Below are 20,798 nucleotides of genomic sequence, written 5' to 3' on the forward strand. Positions count from 1 at the left end.
AAAAAATAAAAATTTTGGCCCGACAGACCGGCCTGCTTCGTCCCGCTAAAATCCGCCAATTTGAGGATGCGGGTTTGACGAATTTCTTTATTTTGGTGGGTTTCAAATCCTAGCCCGACCCGTCTTTTTAGCGGGTCTCGACAAGTTTAACCCGTTTTGCCACCCCTATTTAAAACTGTTCCTGCATTTCTTTAGAAATTTGATGTCATTCAAAATTCAAAATAAATATCCAAACTATTAAATAACCTAATTTAAAATATAAGTGTTATATATAAAAAATCTTCATGTAACTAATTATTTTTTTAATTTTCTTAAAAATAATATTTTTGTCTAATCATTATAAAAAATTAATAAAAATTTAGGGCAAGTTACTTAAATAAATAGATTTGAGAAAACCTTTACTCAAATGTGCAAAACTGGATCTGGTTACCCGTATGTGCAAAAACTCATTTCTATGTAAACCGTGGCAACCCACCACGGTTTCAAATTGTGCATAAACCGTGGTGAGTCAGGGCGGATATGAGTGAGAAAGCTTACACATAAACCTTAGTAATATTAATTATCTAAAATATAGTTGGTACGAGTATATATTTATCAAAAATAATTTTAGATGAAATTATTTGGTAGTATAATGTATAATGAGACTCGGAAGTGATTTAACTATTTAAGCAAGTATAAATCAGCTACTTCTTAGTTCTCACCATAGCTACTTTTGGCAGGGTGTTTTTTTTTCAATTTTTAACATACTAACAAAAACACTTCTCACAATTATAAATACCAAAAAAACTTCTTGCAGATAACAAAAAAAAAAATTAAAATATAAATAAATTTTTTCATAAATTGCAAAAAGCCTAAATTTCATATTTTCTAATTTTAAAAGATTATACCAAATTTAAATTCATATCTATAAATTTGTAGTCTCATATTTTATCCTATAAATATATATTATTTTTGAAGTTATTTATATGTACTATTGTATTTCTTTGTTTCATTTATCAAACCTTAGGGCACAATAAAATTGAAGATATAAGATATCCTATTTGTTAGATTTTATTGTATACTCCTTTACAGACACAATTTTTTTGTATTATATTCATTAGATTCTGTTTACTATAAATCCACACTGAATTCTTATAAAAATTTATTGCTAAAAAACACCTTCTTATCATCAATTGGCAAATCCAATTGGTAAGTTATTCTTTGCACACAGTACTATAACAGTACTGTACTCACTACATAACATATAAAAGGTATATTTTTCCGTTATCACCTTTTAATAAATATGCTAAGAGGTTCATTCAATTTAAACTAATATTATTTAAATTAGCTAAATGGTATAAATTGGTGACTTTTATATACAAAATAATACTATAATGCAAAGATATATTCTATCTATTATCTCCTAATACTAGTAATACAGTGAGCGGATTACATCACAAAAGAAAAGAGTTAATGCATTTAATGTGTAATGCCATTTCTTCATAAACCGTGGTGACTCACCACGGTTTATGCACGCCAGCCCTCCTTAGTAAACCGTGGTGACCTACCACGATTTACACTCAAGCTTTCTCACTCATAATCCGCCCTGACTCACCACGGTTTATGCACATTTTGAAACCGTGGTGGGTTGTCACGGTTTACATAGAAATGAGATTTTGCACATACGGGTAACAAGATCCAGTTTTGCACATTTGAGTAAAAATTTTCTCAAATTTATTTATTTAAGTAACTTACCCAAAAATTTATATAATTATTTAATTATAACTAAATTAACGAATGGTTGGGTTCTAATAAAGTAATAACTGTATCGTTAATTATCAAGTAGGTGTATTTATGATATGCCTGACATAGGGTGAAATCACGCAAGGCCGATGACCCCACATTTTGACCATAATCCACGTGACTTTGACGCTCTGATCCGTTCTATGCGCTTCTCGCTCTCTCTCGCTTTCTCTCTATTGGTTCATTCTCCAGTTCCCTCTTTCTCTCTCTAATTTGCAAACCCTGAGAAAGCGAAGTGTGCATTCTGATGTGATGCTACGCAGCGACTACGGAGCACAAAAAACCGCAATGGTGGTGGGATCGGTGCTATGCGGTGTGGCCGTGACCATTCTCCGATTCGTGTGCCTTTGATCACCGCCTTTGGTTTCCGTTTTGATTTTCTCGAGATTCCAATGGCCCCGTTTCATTTTGCGGATTGAGAATTTGTTTTCTTTTTTTTTTTTTTGCTCCGAATTGGGATTGAAGTGTGTTTGGAGATTGTGATTGTGATTATGTCTGAATTGGTGGCCCGCACGGGGCGGCATCAACAGCGGTACGAGAACGGTTATCGCCTTGTTGCTGGGTACATTATGTTTCTCTATCACTCCTCAATTACATTATTTTATTTCTGTATTTTTTTTTCTTTTACTACTGTTATGTTTTGGATTTTATTTTATTTATTCTTTTGGTGATTGTTGCTGAGGGTGACAAAAGAAATGTCATTTTCAACCAGAACTATGAGTATGCATATAAATAGTGCCTTTTCTTTTGGTGATTGTGGTGGTTATGGTTGAAGATTTTTTTTTTTTTATTCAAATTATGATTAGTCATTCCAAATCATGGAATTGGGTTTCAAATAGAAATGAATTCTTTTCTTAAAGGAAATAGAATTCTTTTCTCATTTAAATGGTTTCCAAACAAGCTCTAAAAGTTGAAATTATGGCTTGGTGGTTGTTCTTCCAATTTGTTGATGGAGAAGCTATAAAAGGTGTTCTTTGGTGCATTGACATCCTGTTGCATGTACTTTAAGTTGATTCATAATCTCATTATGAGAGGTTTATGATATATGACTTCTTGTGGGTGCAAAATCTCGTTTATATCAAAATAACAGTTGCTCAATATAAAATCATTATCAGATTGTTGATGAAAACCTATACGAACTATTAGAATGAATCTGAAACTTGTAAAACTCTATTACTATGGGGATGTCTGTAGACTAAATTATTAGCCTCTAAACTGAAGCAGCTTTTATTACGTCAGCCATCTCAGATATGAATTGCTTGACATTTGATACTTCTTCTCACTTTCTATTCTATATATATATAGTTAGTATATTCTTAATGATCTGATCCAGAGATGTAATTTGGGTTGCAGATGTGTCCCCTTTAGGTACAAAAGTTCTGATGATTGTGGGAACTCTAACTCTGGGAGGAATGTTGAAGTTCTTCTGATTAATTCACCAAGTGGACCAGGTCTTTTGTTTCCAAAGGTATAATGTTTAAGTAAAATTGTTACTTTTTTGTATATACCGTTTTTCAAATTTTTTTGTCAGGCATTTACTCTTATGGCATTCATAGTGACACATTTGATGTTATTGGGAATTTTCTAAACTTATTTTATAATGATTTGAATATAAGAAATCATAAATGATTGCAATTTTCTGGATTTTATTGTATCTATCTAAGTATCTTAGTTGTTTTCATGATATTAAGTTATTCTTTAAGTAAGAAAAATCCATTTTCTTATTAGTCAAAACCAGAAAATCATAGTGCCCTAGACGTCCTTAGTGTAGATGGGTCAGCTTTTGCTTCATCTATTTATTTCTGTTCTTACTGCAACAACTTTTAGGCATTGAGATGGTTGGTACAATTACTTTCTGCAGTAACAAATCCGCAATAAGTCATTAAATATTCATACTGAAACTATTAATGTTCTGCAAGATCAATGCAGCTGGTCTCCCAATTTTATTCAGGTATTTGTTGTGTTGCAATATTTTTATTGGCTGTTCTTGTGCCTCGAGTACTAATCTTGGTAGCTTTTGGGGAAAAAGACGAAACAAACTCTTATGTTACATCTCGATATTTTCCCGTACTTTTTTATGTGTTAATACAGCTCTCTAATGAGCGTGAAGGGTCTACGTTGATCTTATGATGTAGGACATTATAATTTAATGAAAGTTGATAAGTTGAATTGGAGCGTGTTTATATTTATATGCATGATGGTACCCTCTACCCTGTGCCATAGTGAAACTAAATTCCAAAATACTATTTGTTAATTGTCCATATTGACTTCTGGAATGGTAAAACTCACAAGACCAGTTTCTATTCCAATTTTTACCCATCATTTATTTATAGTTTGCTTTAAATTTAGCAAATTTTCTTTGTTTTTAACAAGATGGTAAATCAGTGGCTATTTCAATACCACCGTTGTGGATGCAGTATCGAATAGCTTTACACCTTTAAAGCTATGCCAGAAATTCGTTATCATTCTAGGCCAGTGTAAAGCTTTTGAGTTACCTTACTGATGAGACACTTATTTTACCTCACAGAATTGACTGTTATGTCTATGGTTGATTTAAAATTATTTCTTCTTGTCAGTTCTGCTTTGTTTATGTTATCATGATTGAGACGTCTATCAATTCTTTTTTGAATTGGTCCTGACTAGATATGTCATTTTCTAATTAGTGTGATCTTGCTTTGTCCATTAAAGGGAGGTTGGGAGAATGACGAAACTGTTGAAGAGGCGGCAACAAGAGAAGCTATTGAGGAAGCGGGTGTTCGTGGAGACATAATGGTGAAAATCTTTTCCACATATGAATCTATATGAATTTATTTAAGTTTAGTTTCTTCTATAGAATGATTTTAATTTTATTTAGTTTATATCTTGATGTTTTGATGGTTCTACAATGGGAGTTTAAGTCGCTCATGTGAGAATATACTGTAATCTTCTAGTAGTATTTAGATTTTGTTGACAATGGCTCTAAAAGTAAAATCTGGTGAATTTGGCCCTTAAACAGTTTGAAGTATTATGACACAACTGTTTCAATATGCCTGTACTTAATTATGATTTGAGCATAATTTAGTGGTATTAATTGATTTTGATATATTTTGCAGATATCGGTAGCTTCTATTTGTTTTGACATGCTCTTGATTCTTTGATACCTTTATTGTTTTTCTATGTTTCTTGTAATTATGTCCCTTGAAAATCCTTAGTCTTTCGAAGTTGCTTATTTAAACTATTAAACAACGTCTATTGATACTTTTACTTTGTATTTTTATCTTGCCATTTGGGTGAATACCTGAAAAACAATGGTTGAAATATTTGGCTACTGGGTTTCAGGATTTTCTTGGGTACTATGAGTTTAGGAGTAAAACCCACCAAGACGAGTTCAGTCCAGAGGGTTTATGTAAAGCAGCAATGTTTGCATTGCTTGTCAAGGAGGAACTTGAGCTATGGCCTGAGCAAAGTACGAGAAACCGGAGTTGGCTGGCTGTATCGGAGGCACTCGGAAGCCTCCGGCATGCATGGATGAGGGATGCTCTTGATTGCTTCTGTAAATGGCATGAGGATAAGTTGGTGAATGGAACAGGATTTATCTGATCTAGACCGATTTGCTGAGGGGTAACATTACTTTAGGAAAGATATATCTCATCAGAATTACATAGTTATTGTTTCTAAGTTTGGGAATTGGTCTCTGATTTTTTTCAATTCAGAGTAATTCATTAACATTGAATTTTAGCTGAGGCACTCGTTCAAGTTGTTCTAATTCTTTATATGTTCATGTTCTCCATCATAGAATCACAGTTGTTAAAAATCCTAACTCTACTCTAAAAGTTTAAGATCCGTACCGTATAAAAATGATTTAAATTGCATATATAAACTCACTCTGTAAAAACCGCAGGTAACTAATATTATAGAATCTGGTTCTGCCAAAGTTATATTGTCACTTTAGAAGAAAAAAATACATTACTCACCCTTAAATTAAGATAGTGGGTTCACAAATAATAAATATTACAAATTTAAAGGTAATTAAAGTATCATTTACTACTTTACTAGCATTGTCTCGTCAGAGAATTTTTTTCCAATATTATATAGGTATGCTTTTGTGTGTTTACCGAGTTTATAATTTTGCACATGAACTTGACCTCCGCCCCAATGCATACATGTTTGAGTTTCTGGTTGAGATGTAACTTTTAGTTAGTCATGCAGAAATCTTTGTTATAAGATTAGCTATTTTTAAACCAATGATATTATAACATCAACAGTACACATAAAGTTGAAAGCATAGTATGATGTGGTCGTTTTTATTTTTTAATCATTTTAGAGCATACGCCCAAGAAATGAAGTTGAAAAACAGACATTTGACTAAAATATATTTCCAGTTATAATGAAGCAAATAAAAGATAAAATATGAAATTAAAGAACTGAATAAATTTGGACATAAAAAAGTTTAAAGATAAAAATAAATTCAATAAAGAAATTTGAGAAACCAATTTCAAATTAAAAAAGTAAACTCATGATTTTACAACGACTACAAAATTCAATAAAGAAATTTGAGAAACCAATTACAAATTAACCAAGTTTGTGCCAAATTAGTTTTTTTCTTGAGTTTACTCATATCCAAGGCTACAAAATTCTAGTTTTCTATCTTTAAGTTACAAGTAGTTGGTATTACAAACACTTTGCAAACAGTGATCGACCAGAAAGTTTTTGTGAAGGGGTAAAATTGTAAAAATATACACAAATAAATTAGAATCTATTGTACCAAAAACAATTATATATAATTATATGTATCAAATCTCTATCAAATTCTTGACTTGGCAAAAAAAAAAAAATTAACTGAATTTGTATAAATAGTGGTTAGTTATCTATCTTTTTAGAGGCGTATGCAAAAATTTTAAACAAGCTTTAGTTTGATCATTGTCCTATCCTGGTGCATTGTAAAGATCGTACTCATCCTAAAGGGAATTGACCTTTTTGATTTGTTGCTTGGGCTACTCATCCCGAATATAAGGATACTGTAAATCAGTCATGGTGGTCTGGTAATAGAGGGATTCATGGCAAGTTTTCGGAAGTGTAGAAGAATTTTTTAGAGTTTAATTCGAAAGTGTTTGGTAACATTTTTGTTAGGAAATGTGAATTAGAGCACCAGATTAATTATTTGTAGAAGCGTTTGGAAGTGGTGGATATCATTTATTTGCGTTAGAAAATGTAACAGTTGATTGATAATTATAATAATACTTTAGTGCAAGAAGAGCTCGTATGGTTCCAAAAATCTAGAGAATAGTGGGTAAGGTTCGGAGATAGGAATACAAGATTCTTTTATGTTCAAACTCTTGTGCGAATAAGGCATAATAAGATTCATGGCATTTTTCTCAAGGATGGGGTGTGGAAGACTGATCCGGAGGTTTTGAGTCAGGAAGCAGAGTCTTTCTACAAAAGCTTATTGTGTCATCTGGATGATGTTGATTTGGGTTGTCTTGGTAATTTGCTTTTTCCTTCTCTGCATGAGGAAGCTTACGATGATCTTACAGCACTAGTTACTATGGAGGAAATAAGGACAACTGTTTTTCACATGAATTCTTTTAAAGCTTTGGGTCTTGATGGGTTCCAAACTTTCTTCTTCAACGAATATTGGGGAGATCATTGGTCTTAATGTTTGGGATATGGTTAAGTAGGCATTCTCTGATGTTGCTCTTGATCCAAGGATAATGGAGACTTTATTGGTTCTTATCCAAAGATTGAAACGTCGGTATCCATGAAAGACTTCAGGCTAATTAGTCTCTACAACGTGGTTTAAAAAATTATCATGAAGGTCCATATTAATAGGCTACGTCTTCATCTTGTGGAGATTGTTGGCCCGCTTCAAAGTGGGTTTATTCTGAGACGAGGATGTAATAACCCAACTTCTAGCATGCCATGACCAATGCTAGCCATCAGGCGCTACTTCACGACTTTTCTTAGAAACTCTAGATCTTATATTAAATATATGCATATGACTCATATGAGCCTATAGCGCTAGTCGAGATCGCGTGTCATATATATATATAATGGAATAGGTAATAATTAGACAGATAATATCTACATGAAGCATAGAAAACACATAAAACGTAGTATTATCATACATATATGTCCAAAGGATCATTTACTACATCATAGTTCACATGGGGTTACGTCGTTGCTTATTCATAAAAATATTTACAGACTCCATATTTATACTAACAGCCCTCGACTTTCAAGAGTCACTCTAATCTAGGACCCGTTCTAACTTGTTTTCATAGATATTTACAAAAGTATCTAACCCTCTAAAAAGTCTATACAGAGCGAGGGCAAAGACTACTATAACTACTGCTGGTCACCGATCTCTGGTAGCTGAAGAAACACGGAAGTGCTATGTGGAAGTAAAAGAAGTCACTTTGACCCACCGATAATGCTACTGCTACTTGTCCATCTTAAGGTTGAAAACTCAAAGAAGATTTTGCCAGTTTGTATCTGCATAACGAAAAAAATAAGGGATGAGAACCTAAGGTTCCCAGTAGGGTACTACTCGAAAAAACCTAATAGGTTCCGCAGCCTAAGTCTAAGACTTCGCGCAGTTATGTAGGTACGTCACACAAACAGGTATAAGCACGAGTGTATAGCAGAATAGTAACCAAGTACGAAATACAAGAAGCAGAGACAAAACATAATCACAGGAACAAGTATGCAATCACAAACATAGAGAATGCAGCAACCAAATATGATGCATGTCTGGTCCTATGTAGGCCATGAGCTCATGCGTCGGTTGACTACCCGCAACCCGATGTTACCTAGGAACTAGTCCTAGATATCGTTACCCGATTGCGTCCGTCCGTGCATACGCGCCGATGTGGTTAAGAATACCACCAGTCCGTAGCACAGGCAATCGTCGCAAAGCTTGACACCATAATATGTGCACAAAAAGGGAAACAAAATTTTAACCGTCAGTGGATAATACCTGCCTATAAACAACCTCTAGCACCTTAGGGTTTATAGTTCTTTTTCCACGGCACATCTCAAATAAAATTTATCTCTAAGGGACTTATCTGCCCTTCCTTTATAAAAACTTGTTTCCGGTCTTTTTCTTAAAATATCTCAGCCTTGTCATATTTTACCATTCTACCAACTTTAATTAAATTCTCTTTTTATCATTTTCTTTAGCTTTTTAATGGCGCATTTACCACTAATGTTATTACTTTACCATTATACTCACATATTTTTACTACAAGACCTTTTTACTTTCGTTAAGTTAATTAATCATCTTTTATTTTGTGTTTTTATGCCTAAAAATTTTATTTTTACAGCTAAATACTCTAGTTTTATCGTTTGACCTTGTTTAGCATCAAAATTTTACCAGGTTAATCCTAATAGCTTTCTAGGGCCAAATTACTCTTAATATTTTTATTAAATGCCAATTTTTATGACGAGGGACCAAGAAGAGCCTTAACGCTGCCGTTCGTTGCGCTCAGAGGCCACCGTTTCTTCTTCCGTGGTGCCTTATGCCCCCAGCCCCTTCGCCAATCTCCTTCCTTCAGAAAGCAGAACTGCCTTCAACCCTAGCCCCCACCACCGCCGCAAGGAGTGGGCCACAGCCGCTTCCCATCACACTCAAGGGCTTCTCTCTTCGTCTTTTCGGCGTTGTCTCAGTCTCTAAACCTTGTTCTCTCTCACCAATCGTAGGTGCGCAGCTTTTTTCTCGAAGACAATGACTTAATTTTTTTAATTTTCGTTCTTTGTTCTTATTTTTTTGCTCAGAACAATTTTTTTGGGGGGATTCTGCTAGTGCTAGTGTGCTACTCAGATTGAAATTTGCCTCATTGAATGATTAGTTATGTGCATTTGCTGTATTGTTTTCCGCTTTGGATTCAATAATTGATTTGAATGATTAGTTGATTTTAGTTTCTTGGTAAATGTTTGTTAAAATTGTGCTGAAAATTTTGTTAATAGCTTCATTTTTTTAATTTTCGTTCTAATAACTCTTTTATTTTAAAATTGAAAGAAGTGCAACCAATTGTATTAATTGGCTTTGTGTAATCTTTATCTTATTTAGTGCTTTTGGGTTAGATTCCTAAATTAAGAAGAATATATAAGCATGGTTTTGAAAATTGGACCGGATCGATCGGTCGAACTAGTCCAACCAGAACCGGTATTAAAAACGATCTGGTCCGATGTCTGAAACCGTAGTTAAAAACCATTCAAAAATTATTGAACCGGTTGAAAATTGGTCGGTTAGATTGGATCAGGGCCGGTTCTTTAAAACGACGCAGTTTTGCTTAATTTTGTTTTAAAAAAATCCCACCGCACGCGAGTCACGCCCCCCTTCCGCTCCCCCCAAACCAAACCCCCTCCTCGTGAGTCTCACTCAGCACAGCAAAGCCATTCTCTCTTTCTTTCTTTCATTCATAAGGAAAAGCCAAAAAAAACCCTGGCCATCACCACCGCCGCAAGCAGTGGCATATTGCCGTCGTCCGTCCGTCTGTCCATCCAGCTTCGTCTGCTCACCCGCGCTTCCGCCGCCCAAGTGATTGAATCCCTTTCTCTTCGCGGATTGAAGCTCTGCCCCCTTGCTTTTCTTCTGCCGCCGTCGTCTTCTGAACGATATGTCTGTTCGGTCTCCGCCCTTGGAAGCTGGCTTGTGACTCGTGACTCGTGAGTCGTCAGTGGTGAAATGGAGAAGGAATAACAGTGGTCGTCGTCTGGTCGCCGTCCTGCTAGCCGTCGCGCTCAACTGCTCAGATCGAAGGTCGGTGCTCACTGCTAGTGCTTGTTCTTTTTTTTTATGCTCTGTTCAGGAGTGAGAACGAAGGGTTTAGAATTCTGCTACTGTTAGTGCTATTGTTGAATGATTAACTCTGCTGCTGCTGTGATGTACTCTGTTAATCTTTGAAAAAATTTGTTAATTTTTGTTAAAATTATGTTGAAATTTTGTTAAAATTGTGATCAATCTGCTGTCTGCTGAAAATATTGCTAATCTTTGTTAAAATTAGGTTAAGGTGTGAGCTTTTATTTGTTCAATATAATCCGTCTAGTCTTTGTTAAAATGATGCTAAAACATGAGCTTTTATCTGAATGATTGAGTGAGTCTTCTCTGTTGCATTGAACTGGATTTATTTATTGAATTTTTTAGTTAAATTTTGCTAAGTTGTACGTTTTTTGAACTGATTAAAATGAATGATGGAATTTTTGTTGTTGAATTTTTGTGGTTGAATCTTGTTTCCATTAAAAAAAAAAAGAAACTAAAAGGAGAAGAAAGCTTCCACAAACTATAGAATATTAAGTATTAATTCCCACAAAAAAATAAGCTAATGTCATGAGTTATGCAAAATATATAGACTGTTAATAACCAGTAGCATAAACAAATTACATGAATTCCAAGTATTGAAGTTTATTAATGATCATGTTTCACAGCAATAGCATAAGCAAATGTCTATGCTTCCACAAATTATAAATGGTTAATATCTAGTTTCGTACAAATGTTTCTCTGTTTTAGATGTTGAGTATTGCTAATTCCCCAAATGTCAGTGCTCAACCCCTGCATATTTTGTCTATGTTCACTTATCTTTCCAATCATTTGGTTGCCAAAGAATCAAGGAGTTTTATTTGCTTTTTTAATGAGCTTCCAGTTAATAAAATTATTGAATGTGACCTCTATGATGTATTGCACATAAGATGCTTTTCCATTAAAATTTAGCCTTATATAAAGGTTATATATATTTGGTAACAATTGTAATTGGAAACTTTCAACAGGTACCTTTTCATGTTTTTAGAGTTTTGCATATTCTAATAAGCTTACTTGCATAAAGCACCTTATAATTTATTTATTATTTTATTCTAAAACAGTTTTTCTGGTTGAACCACAGTTAGATCGGTTGGACCAGTAAACCAATAAACCAATGATTAGAGCGGTTTGATGATTGGTCCAGTTCTCAGAACCTTGTATAAGGCTTTAGCCAAGTGTGATTTAAAGGAGTAACTTTCTAATAACAATTTAGGGTTTGTTTCCAAGAGTCATCATATTATTCCTCTGCACAATACTCATCTCTTCTATTTTTCTGCTGCATAACTTTCTTCGTTAGTGTTGCTGTCATTATCCTTTCCGGGATTACTAGTGCTATTGTGCTACTCAAATTGAAATTTGCCTCATGAAATGATTAACTATGTTCATGTGCTGTATTGTTAGGCTTTGGATTGAATAATTGATTTGAATGATTAATTGATTTTAGTTCACTTGGTTAATATTGGTTAAAATTGTGCTGAAATTTTTGTTAATTTTTATTAAAATTATGCTGAAAATTTGTTAAAAGTTTATTAGGGAAGAAGTAAATTATGCTAAAAATTTATTAAAATTATGATCAACCTTGACCAGCCTTAGTTCAATGAAGAAATATATGAATTGAATTAGCTCAATTCAATTAATCAGTCTTTTAATTTAATGAGTTTCTATTTAAATTGATGAGCTCAAAGATTTTTAATACATTTTATGATTTAAAACAATCAACTTGGTTATAATAATGCATATGTGGATAATAATTTGATTTATGCTTTTACATGTAATGTTTTAAATTTGGAAGATATTTTAAAGTTTATATTAGATTATAACTATGCTGTACGGTGTGTTTATAGGATATGGATGTTGGTGGTTCAATTCGGTCAGAGAAACTTTCCCGCGGCTCATCATTATCCTTACAAGTCAATAACAACAACGTCCTCTAAGTATTACAACAACAACACCGCCATTTTCTTCAATCCAAACACCCCCATTTCTCTCTTGATCCATGCCATGCTTTGCCAATGTCAAAGTACTCAAAACTTGTCTACGAACATACCTGAAGCTGGGTTTCCCTTCAATGCAGACACTTCCTTCTTGCTCTTACTCTTCCACATGGAAACCCCACCTTCCCGGTGCCACACATGAACCCCAACCACCCCCTTCACCTTCTCCTCCAGTTTCAGTTGATATCTTCACATCAGGTACTAATAGGGGTTCTCGTAAATGGGGTTCTTACAGTCCAGGTGATTTGACTTTCTATTCCCTTATTGAGAATTATGCCTCTTCCTTTGATTTTGTGTCCTTGGAGAAGGTCTTAGACCAAATGAAGCGTGAAAAGAGAGTTTTTATTGAAAAGAATTTCATTGTTATGTTTAAAGCTTATGGGAAAGCCCATTTGCCTGAGAAAGCTGTGGACTTGTTTCGTAGAATGGAGGTTGAGTTTCAGTGTAAGAAAACTGTGAAGTCTTTGAATTCAGTTCTCAATGTGATTATTCAGGAGGGTTTATTCAATCGTGCATTGGAGTTTTATTCTGATGTTGACGCATCCACGAGTTTGAATATTCAACCTAATGTACTCACTTTTAACTTGATTATTAAGGCATTGTGTAAGCTTGGTTTGGTTGATAAAGCAATTGAATCGTTCAGGGAAATGCCACCTAGGGGTTGTGCTCCTGATACTTATACATATTCTACATTGATGGATGGGTTGTGCAAGGAGGGTAGGATTGATGAGGCCGTTTTGTTGTTAGATGAGATGCAGATTGAAGGTACCTTCCCTACCCCTGCAGTGTTTAATGTGTTAATCAATGCATTGTGTAAGAAAGGTGACTTGGAGCGCACCTCCAAGCTAGTCGATAATATGTTTCTTAAAGGTTGCGTCCCGAATGAGATGACATATAATGCCCTTGTTCATGGCCTCTGTCTCAAAGGTAAGTTGAATAAGGCAGTTGATCTATTGAATCAAATGGTGTCTAATAAATGTGTGCCTAATGATGTCACGTATGGAACACTCATTAATGGTTTTGTTAAGAATGGTAGAACTATTGATGGGGTTTGTGTGTTGTTATCTTTGGAAGAGAGAGGCCATCGTGGGAATGAGCATATTTACTCTTCCCTCATTAGCGGCTTGTTCAAGGAGGGAAAATCAGAAGAGGCAATGCGATTGTGGAAGGAAATGGTTGAGAAAGGATGTCAACCGAATACTATTGTCTATAGTGCTCTTATAGATGGTCTTTGTCGAGTAGGGAAGCCAGATGAAGCAAGGAAACTCCTAGTTGAAATGAAGAATAAAGGTTACCTGCCTAATTCTTTTACTTATAGCTCCTTAATGAAGGGTTTTTTTAACATAGGTGATAGCCATAACGCTATTCTTGTTTGGAAAGAGATGACTGCTAGTAATTCTAATCATAATGAGGTTTCTTACAGTATACTTATTAATGGCTTATGCAAGGATGGGAAGCTTGTGGAGGCCTTAATGGCGTGGAAGCAAATGCTGAGTAGAGGAATCAAACTAGATGTTATAGCTTACAGTTCAATGATTCATGGATTTTGTAACGCTCAGTTAGTAGAACAGGGCCTAAAGCTTTTTCACCAGATGCTTTGTCAGCCTGAAACACAACCTGATGTGGTTACCTACAACATACTTTTCCATGCTTTGTGCATGCAGAATAGCATTTCTCGCGCCATTGATGTTCTAAATATCATGCTAGATCAAGGTTGTGACCCTGATTATATTACTTGCGATATTTTCTTGCGAGCTTTAAGAGAAAGAGTGAACCCGCCTCAAGATGGGGCAGAGTTTTTGGATGAACTTGTAGTCCGCCTAATTAAGAGACAGAAAGTAGTAGGTGCTTCCAAAACAATAGAGGTGATGCTACAGAAGTTTTTACTTCCAAAAGGTTCTACTTGGGCCACAGTTGTAAAACATCTTTGCAAACCTAAAAAAGTTCGAGAAACCATTCGGGAATGTTGGAGCAAGCTGTGTCACTGATTTCTTGCATATGTTATTGAACTACAGTTTACTTGAAAAGGTTCTACTTGGGCCACAGTTGTAAAACATCTGCAGTGTGATTTTGTTTGTTATCATTGTAGGGTTGTCCAAGGTAACATAATATTTGACAACTTTTCTACCTTATGGGGCTAAAGGGAGCTATATCAAGTTGCTGCAGTTGTTTTTGTTGTATATAGGCGGTTTGAGAACATTGCAAACATAGCTGGTATAACAAAAGATCCATCAAGTGGCATATTCACAGGCATGGTTTTGTAATTGTGAATGAGATCACATGATGTTTATACCATTGTATAAGGGGAATTCCCTTTATAACCATTTTTGGTCTCTTGAAGTTGTAAAATAGAATTGGTTCCTCTCAATTTTTTTTTTCATTTGAGATTGAGTGTAAAGTGTGATTTCTCACCATAAGATTAGGAGAAAACATGAGAGAAAATATTGAAGGGTTAGATATTATATTTTACATCTTCAATTGAGAAAAAATTTGAGAGGATTTATTTTCTTGTAATATAATGAGCAGCATTTACAAGTTTGAACACAACATATCTATACTAACATGTATGCTACTATATTATATAAACGAGATCTGTCTCTTCTGTCTTTTGTTAACAATACTGAATTTGCTTATTTTATCCTCTTTATCCGTTTATTGTTCTTTTCAATTTGCCTTATCCATTAATCACGCTTGATACAAGGAAATGTAGAGTATAACCAAAAGAAAGATTATAGTGTATAAAAAATACAAAAAAGATAGTATAGTGTACAAGCATTTTACATTAATAGTTCGAATTCGACTCGTTAATAGCTCGATAAGCTGAGTTCGGGAGTTGATGAGATGAACTTGAGCCTGAAAGTGAGCTCATAAATTAAATGAGTCGAGCTTGAACTTAGATAAGCTTAGCTCATTAGCTCGTGAGCTGGTTCGATTATATATATAATTATTAATACACAAATTTTATATACATTTAGTTTATACTTTAAATTTAATATTATATATACATATAAAATAGTAATATATAATTTTATATATATTAATGTTCTTATTTAAAATTTAATAATTATTTTTTATATGATTTTGATGTAAGACATAAAATAAAATAAAATCATAATTAATAAATACACAATATATAAAATTAATATTTTTTAATATATATAAATATAATTTATTAATATAGAATTATAGATTATATTCATATTATTTAAGCCAGCTTGTGAGCTTGAGTCGGCTCATGAGCTTTCGGTGAGCCAAGCTTGAGTTTAAAAAATAGAGTCGATTGTTAATGAGTTGAGTTATGAGCCAAGTTCAATTTTCGTGAGCCGAGTTTAAGCTTGTTCTAGCTCGACTCAACTTGGCTCACTTCCAGCCCTAGGTCTAATGAAGAGTCGTACTTAAAAGGTATAATGTATATACTATATAGTTTAATCTAATGATTGTATTAGAAAACTAATTTCACGGCTTAAATTCATAATTTTGAATTAATATAAAAACAACCTAAACTGTTGTTCCATGGTTTCATGTCAAAAAGAAAAATAATAACAATAAGAATCGGTGACACATACATAGCATAACTCCTTAACCCAATAACCTACCCTTATCATAATCGAACCATATACTGATATACAAACCAGATTATTCAGTCATTAGTTTAGTCATCTGTTGTACATTGACTTTCTGTGGGTTAATTGTTTTAAGATCTCGTTTTCGGAACCTCTATTGTAACAATGTCTATGACCATAATGTTAAGCTCTGAACTTCTTTGAAACCTGCAAATGGACAAATATTTGTGGCAAAATGGTGAAAAGTGTTGTCTCAACCTTTTGAACTGTGAGAAATGTTGGTTCTTTGTGATGACAGATTATGACGTACTGGATATGTGAGCTTCGTATTTTATGATGTGTTAGTTAGTAACTTATGGTTAGGGGTTAGTGACCCACAGGAATCTTAGTATTTGCGAGTTCATATGTGAGATCATACAGCATAGTGCGTAATAAACTGTGGTGAATATAATTGAAAATTGAATATAGTTAATAGCAAAGATATTGATTCTGCTCAAAGGTCTCCCATCTTTGTTTTTTTTTCTACCATTAAGGAGGGCATAACATAGCAAAAAATATGGAGAAGATTAATAGCATTTGACCCATTGGAATAATATGCAAACTCACACCACATACAGTAAACCCTCCACTCATTTTCCCTTGATAAGCACAGATTTAGATCCTGTAGCTTTTGCACCAAATTGGAAGGAACCTGTTTCTTGAGAAGTTCATGTTCCACTTGAATTGTTTTTCCCCTTTTTGTCCAAGTCACCAGCAACAGGTTTGAGGTAATTATATTCACTTGAGGCAGTTGACAAATGTTCTCTTCCATTATAAACAGAATTGATGTTTCAAGTGCACTGATATCAACCACAAAGAAAGAGTCTATAACCATAAAATCACAAGAAAATGTAAGGATTATGCAATTCCATGTATAATAATAACGCCCAATCGACCAAGGGTCTTGATCCGGCATGTAAGAGGTACATAACTAGAATTTATTTTCCAAAACCTACATCATCCAGTACCACTTTTCTAACACCCAAGTGTGGGTTATTTTTCTTATTTAATCCCATGGACCATTCATTAGTCATTACAGTGTAACACAAGGGACTTCCATACATACTCTAACTTATAATCAACATTTTCAAATATTTTCAGTCTCCTAGTTCTCCACACTACCCATTTCACAATCAATCCATGCCTCAAAAAACGATTTTGTATCCTTAGGACTCGCCCAATAGAACTCCTGCCGAGCTAGTATTCCGTTCCAAAGAGATCTTACAGGTGATTTCGACATGTTGGGAGAAGAGAAAAAGAAACCCGTCAAGTGAGTAGATCATATGAGAGATAACTTAGTGGTTAGGAAGATTCAACCGATTGGAAAAAAATTAAGCATGAATGAGGCTGGGTTTAGACAGGATTCATGGCAACATGCAGTGGCTCATTTAACTCATGCGGCCAACCCCATCTATTGACATAAGGCTTTGTTGTTCAACTCTGGGGTTTCAATGTTCTAGGAAAGGAGAGCTGAGAAGAAAGAGAAAGTAAGGAAACCAGATATTTCACTTTACACATCTCACCAATAATCCCCACAAGAGCAAGTTCCATTTTTGAAATGATGGAACCTTCTTACATCTCTTAGAATGATCTCCCTGTCCACAAGCTTTGATATGAATTTAGTAGCAGCATGGCAGTCATTGCAAACTCTAAGGTTTTTAGCAACTCTAACGGTAGTTCCATGGGGGGTGTTTAGAAGGCCAAAAGCTATTGCAAGTCTCTCACTGTGCCCACAGAGCATGGTTTCTTTCTCTTCATCATCGACATTGTGAAGCACACATGAAGTGTCAGGTACATATCCCTCCTTCTTCATTCTTTCCGACAGTGTTTCAAGATATTCGTGGAGTTCCTTACTCTGTGGGTGTGAAGAATCACCAGCCAAAAAGTTATGAACCTCATCACCATGCTCAATCCAACTACAACCAGGTTCTTTTCTCACTCCCATTTCCTTCATTTTCTTCCTAACATCTATTGCTTGATCCCAAAGTCCAGCTGAAGAGTATATGTTAGACAACAGAACATAATGACTAGCTACATATGGCTCTAAGTCAAGTAGATGCTTGGCAGCAATTTCACCGATTTCTACATTCTGGTGGATTCGACATGCACCGAGCAAGCTACTCCAGGCATCAACTTTACTCATGTTGGATGGCATTCTGTTGATCAGTTTATATGCCTCTTCCACCTGACCAGAACGACCAAGCAAGTCTACAAGACAAGCATAATGGTCAGCCGTAGGTTCAATTCCATGGTTAACTTTCATTGTATGGTATAAACTAAGGCCTTCATCCACCATCCCTGAGTGACTACATGCTGCGAAAATGGAGATATAGGTCACCTCATTTGGGCTTACTCCTCCATTGTTGTCTTCCTCTGCCTCCATTCTTCTGAAAAGCTCCAAAGCTTCTTTCCCTTTACCATGCATTCCATAGGCCATGATAAGAGCATTCCAAGTAATAACATTCCTCATAGGCATTTGATCAAAGACTATTCTAGAGAGCTTCAAGCAACCACATTTTGCATACATGTCAACTAGCGCACTTCCCACTGCAACATCTGTTGCCAACAATTGTTTGATAGCATAAGCATGAATCTCCTTGCCTTTACCTAGAGCAGCCAAAGCTGCGCAACCGGGAAGCACTGTCATCAGTGTCACCGAGTTTGGCCTGAGCGGGAGGCTTCCATTATCCTCATAATCACCCAATATGTAACTCCTATTTTCTCCTTGACCACTTTGCATTTCGTGCAGAAGATTAAGCGCATCATCATGGAAACCACAGACAACGCAGCCAGTGATTATTGTGTTCCAAGACACTATATCTCTTTTATCTATACTGCTAAATATCCTCTTCGAAATTTCTAATTTTCCCATTCTGGAATACATGTCCATAAGTGCATTCTGCACATACTTATCCTTCTCATGTCCCCTTTTCACTATGTAGCCATGGATCCCTTCTTTATCCAAAAATCCTTTACAAGGCACACAAGCAGGCAAAACACTAGACAATGTGGTAGTATTTGGACAAAGTTCTGATACACTAGGCATCTCAATGAAGAGTTCTAACGCCTCTTTGTAGAACTCATTCCTCACATAACCAGAAATCATAGCATTCCACACAGCCAAAGTCCTCCTCAACACCCCATCAAAAACTCTCCTACCCGTTTCAGCTTGCTTGCAGTTGCAATACATGTCAACCAAGGCACAAGCAACGAATGAATTCCCAATCAAATCCGCGCTCCTCACTGCATAACAATGCAACTCCTTCCCAACCCACAACATCTCCAATTGAGAGCAAGCAGGGAGAATACTAGCCAAGGTAACCGCATCAGGCCTAACACCATTACATACCATAAGCCTTAAATATGACAAAGCTTTTAAAAATCTATCATTCTGAGACAGTGCACTTATAATTGTGTTAAAAGATACCACGTCCTTATCATCAAACACATCAAACAAAGCTTTAGCATCATCAACCCTTCCCAATTTGGCATACATTGTCACCAAAGCATTATTAGTGAACGTTCCCAAACCATGATTCCTCAAACCATAAGCATGCACTTGCTTTCCAAACCACAAACCATCATCAATGTTGGAGCACGCATGAGCAATGCTTACGAGCGTGAATGACGTGGGATCCACGAAATCTGACATCATTGAGCGGAAGAGTTGTAGGGACAGTTCCCAGAGCTCAAACCGGCACGCCGTGGCAATCATCGAGTTCCACGAGATATCGTCCCTGTCAGAGATTTTGTCGAACACCTGGCGGGAATCGTGGATGTCGCCGCATTTTCCGTACATATTGACGAGGGAGTTGGCCACGGGCACGGCGCCGGCGTAACCGAATTTAACTACATGGGCGTGAACCTGTTTTCCAAGATCCAGGTCGCCGACGGCGGCGACGGACTTGAGGACGGAAGGGAAGGCGAAGTTGTCGGGAGAAGCGCCGGCAGCGATCATGGCTGTGTAGGTGGAGATGGCTTCGTGGAACGATGAGGATTGAGCCTGGGAGCGGAGGAGATCCGTCCATGATGGAGAAGAATGGGGTTCAGAGACAGTGGCGGCTGTAGTGGTGGTTGTTGGGGTGGCGGATGGCGGAGGAGGGTGGATGGTTGGGATGGCAGGGGAGTTAGGGAGAGATGGATAAGAGAGGGAGTGGGTCAGAGTAAGACAAGTAGACATCTGGACTGGATTTGGTGGTAAAATTATTCAATTCAAACACAGCCCAATTTATTTTTTATTTATATTATTTTTGGAGTCTGAATTATCACTTTAGTATTAATCTCTATTAAAGGCCGTCAATTTTATAATTTGAATTGGTTGAGTGAATTAATTAGATTTCTAAATAGAGTTTATATTTATAACGGTAGATTAAAGGATATTGTGAACTAAAAAACAAGTAGTCAATTTATTTAAGAGTAAAGTGATAATTAAATTTTTGAAGATATTGATTTTAGATTAATTAGTCTTTTAGAAAAAATATATCAATTAGATCATCTAAAATAGCAAATAGTGGATATGTATGTCATTTTATTAATGAATAATGCGAAATGAAATGAAATTGTCCATATATCTTTTTTTTATAGTGATGCATGTTTTGTTATTGTCACATGAGCAAGAAAACAATACAATTTTGAACAGTGAAA

General features: G+C 35.4%; 3 protein-coding genes across 4 annotated transcripts; 2 read left to right on the forward strand and 1 right to left on the reverse strand.

Moving 5' to 3' along the window:
- The first annotated feature begins 1,844 nt into the window (after positions 1 to 1,844).
- On the forward strand, positions 1,845 to 5,538 carry LOC130946579 (nudix hydrolase 16, mitochondrial). The gene is made up of 4 exons (XM_057875370.1): positions 1,845 to 2,344; positions 3,136 to 3,250; positions 4,471 to 4,554; positions 5,101 to 5,538. The coding sequence occupies exons 1-4, from the start codon at positions 2,274 to 2,276 to the stop codon at positions 5,359 to 5,361; spliced, it is 531 nt and encodes a 176-aa protein (XP_057731353.1). The 5' UTR covers positions 1,845 to 2,273; the 3' UTR covers positions 5,362 to 5,538.
- Positions 5,539 to 10,139: 4,601 nt separating this feature from the next.
- LOC130943370 (pentatricopeptide repeat-containing protein At4g20090) lies at positions 10,140 to 15,138 on the forward strand. Of its 2 annotated transcripts, XM_057871213.1 has the most exons (3): positions 10,140 to 10,522; positions 12,403 to 13,479; positions 13,627 to 15,138. In XM_057871213.1, exons 2-3 carry the CDS (start codon positions 12,555 to 12,557, stop codon positions 14,538 to 14,540), a joined length of 1,839 nt encoding a protein of 612 aa, XP_057727196.1. In that variant the 5' UTR covers positions 10,140 to 10,522; positions 12,403 to 12,554; the 3' UTR covers positions 14,541 to 15,138. The 2 variants fall into 2 exon arrangements, with proteins under 2 accessions (XP_057727196.1, XP_057727195.1); XM_057871212.1 differs by having other exon boundaries at positions 12,403 to 15,138.
- A 1,588-nt stretch (positions 15,139 to 16,726) lies between these two features.
- LOC130946068 (pentatricopeptide repeat-containing protein At3g57430, chloroplastic-like) lies at positions 16,727 to 20,334 on the reverse strand. Its single transcript, XM_057874749.1, has one exon. It carries the CDS (start codon positions 20,332 to 20,334, stop codon positions 17,674 to 17,676), a length of 2,661 nt encoding a protein of 886 aa, XP_057730732.1. The 3' UTR covers positions 16,727 to 17,673.
- Positions 20,335 to 20,798: the final 464 nt, after the last annotated feature.

The sequence above is a fragment of the Arachis stenosperma genome, chromosome 8, assembly GCF_014773155.1.
Source record: "Arachis stenosperma cultivar V10309 chromosome 8, arast.V10309.gnm1.PFL2, whole genome shotgun sequence".
NCBI classification, from domain to species: domain Eukaryota; kingdom Viridiplantae; phylum Streptophyta; class Magnoliopsida; order Fabales; family Fabaceae; genus Arachis; species Arachis stenosperma.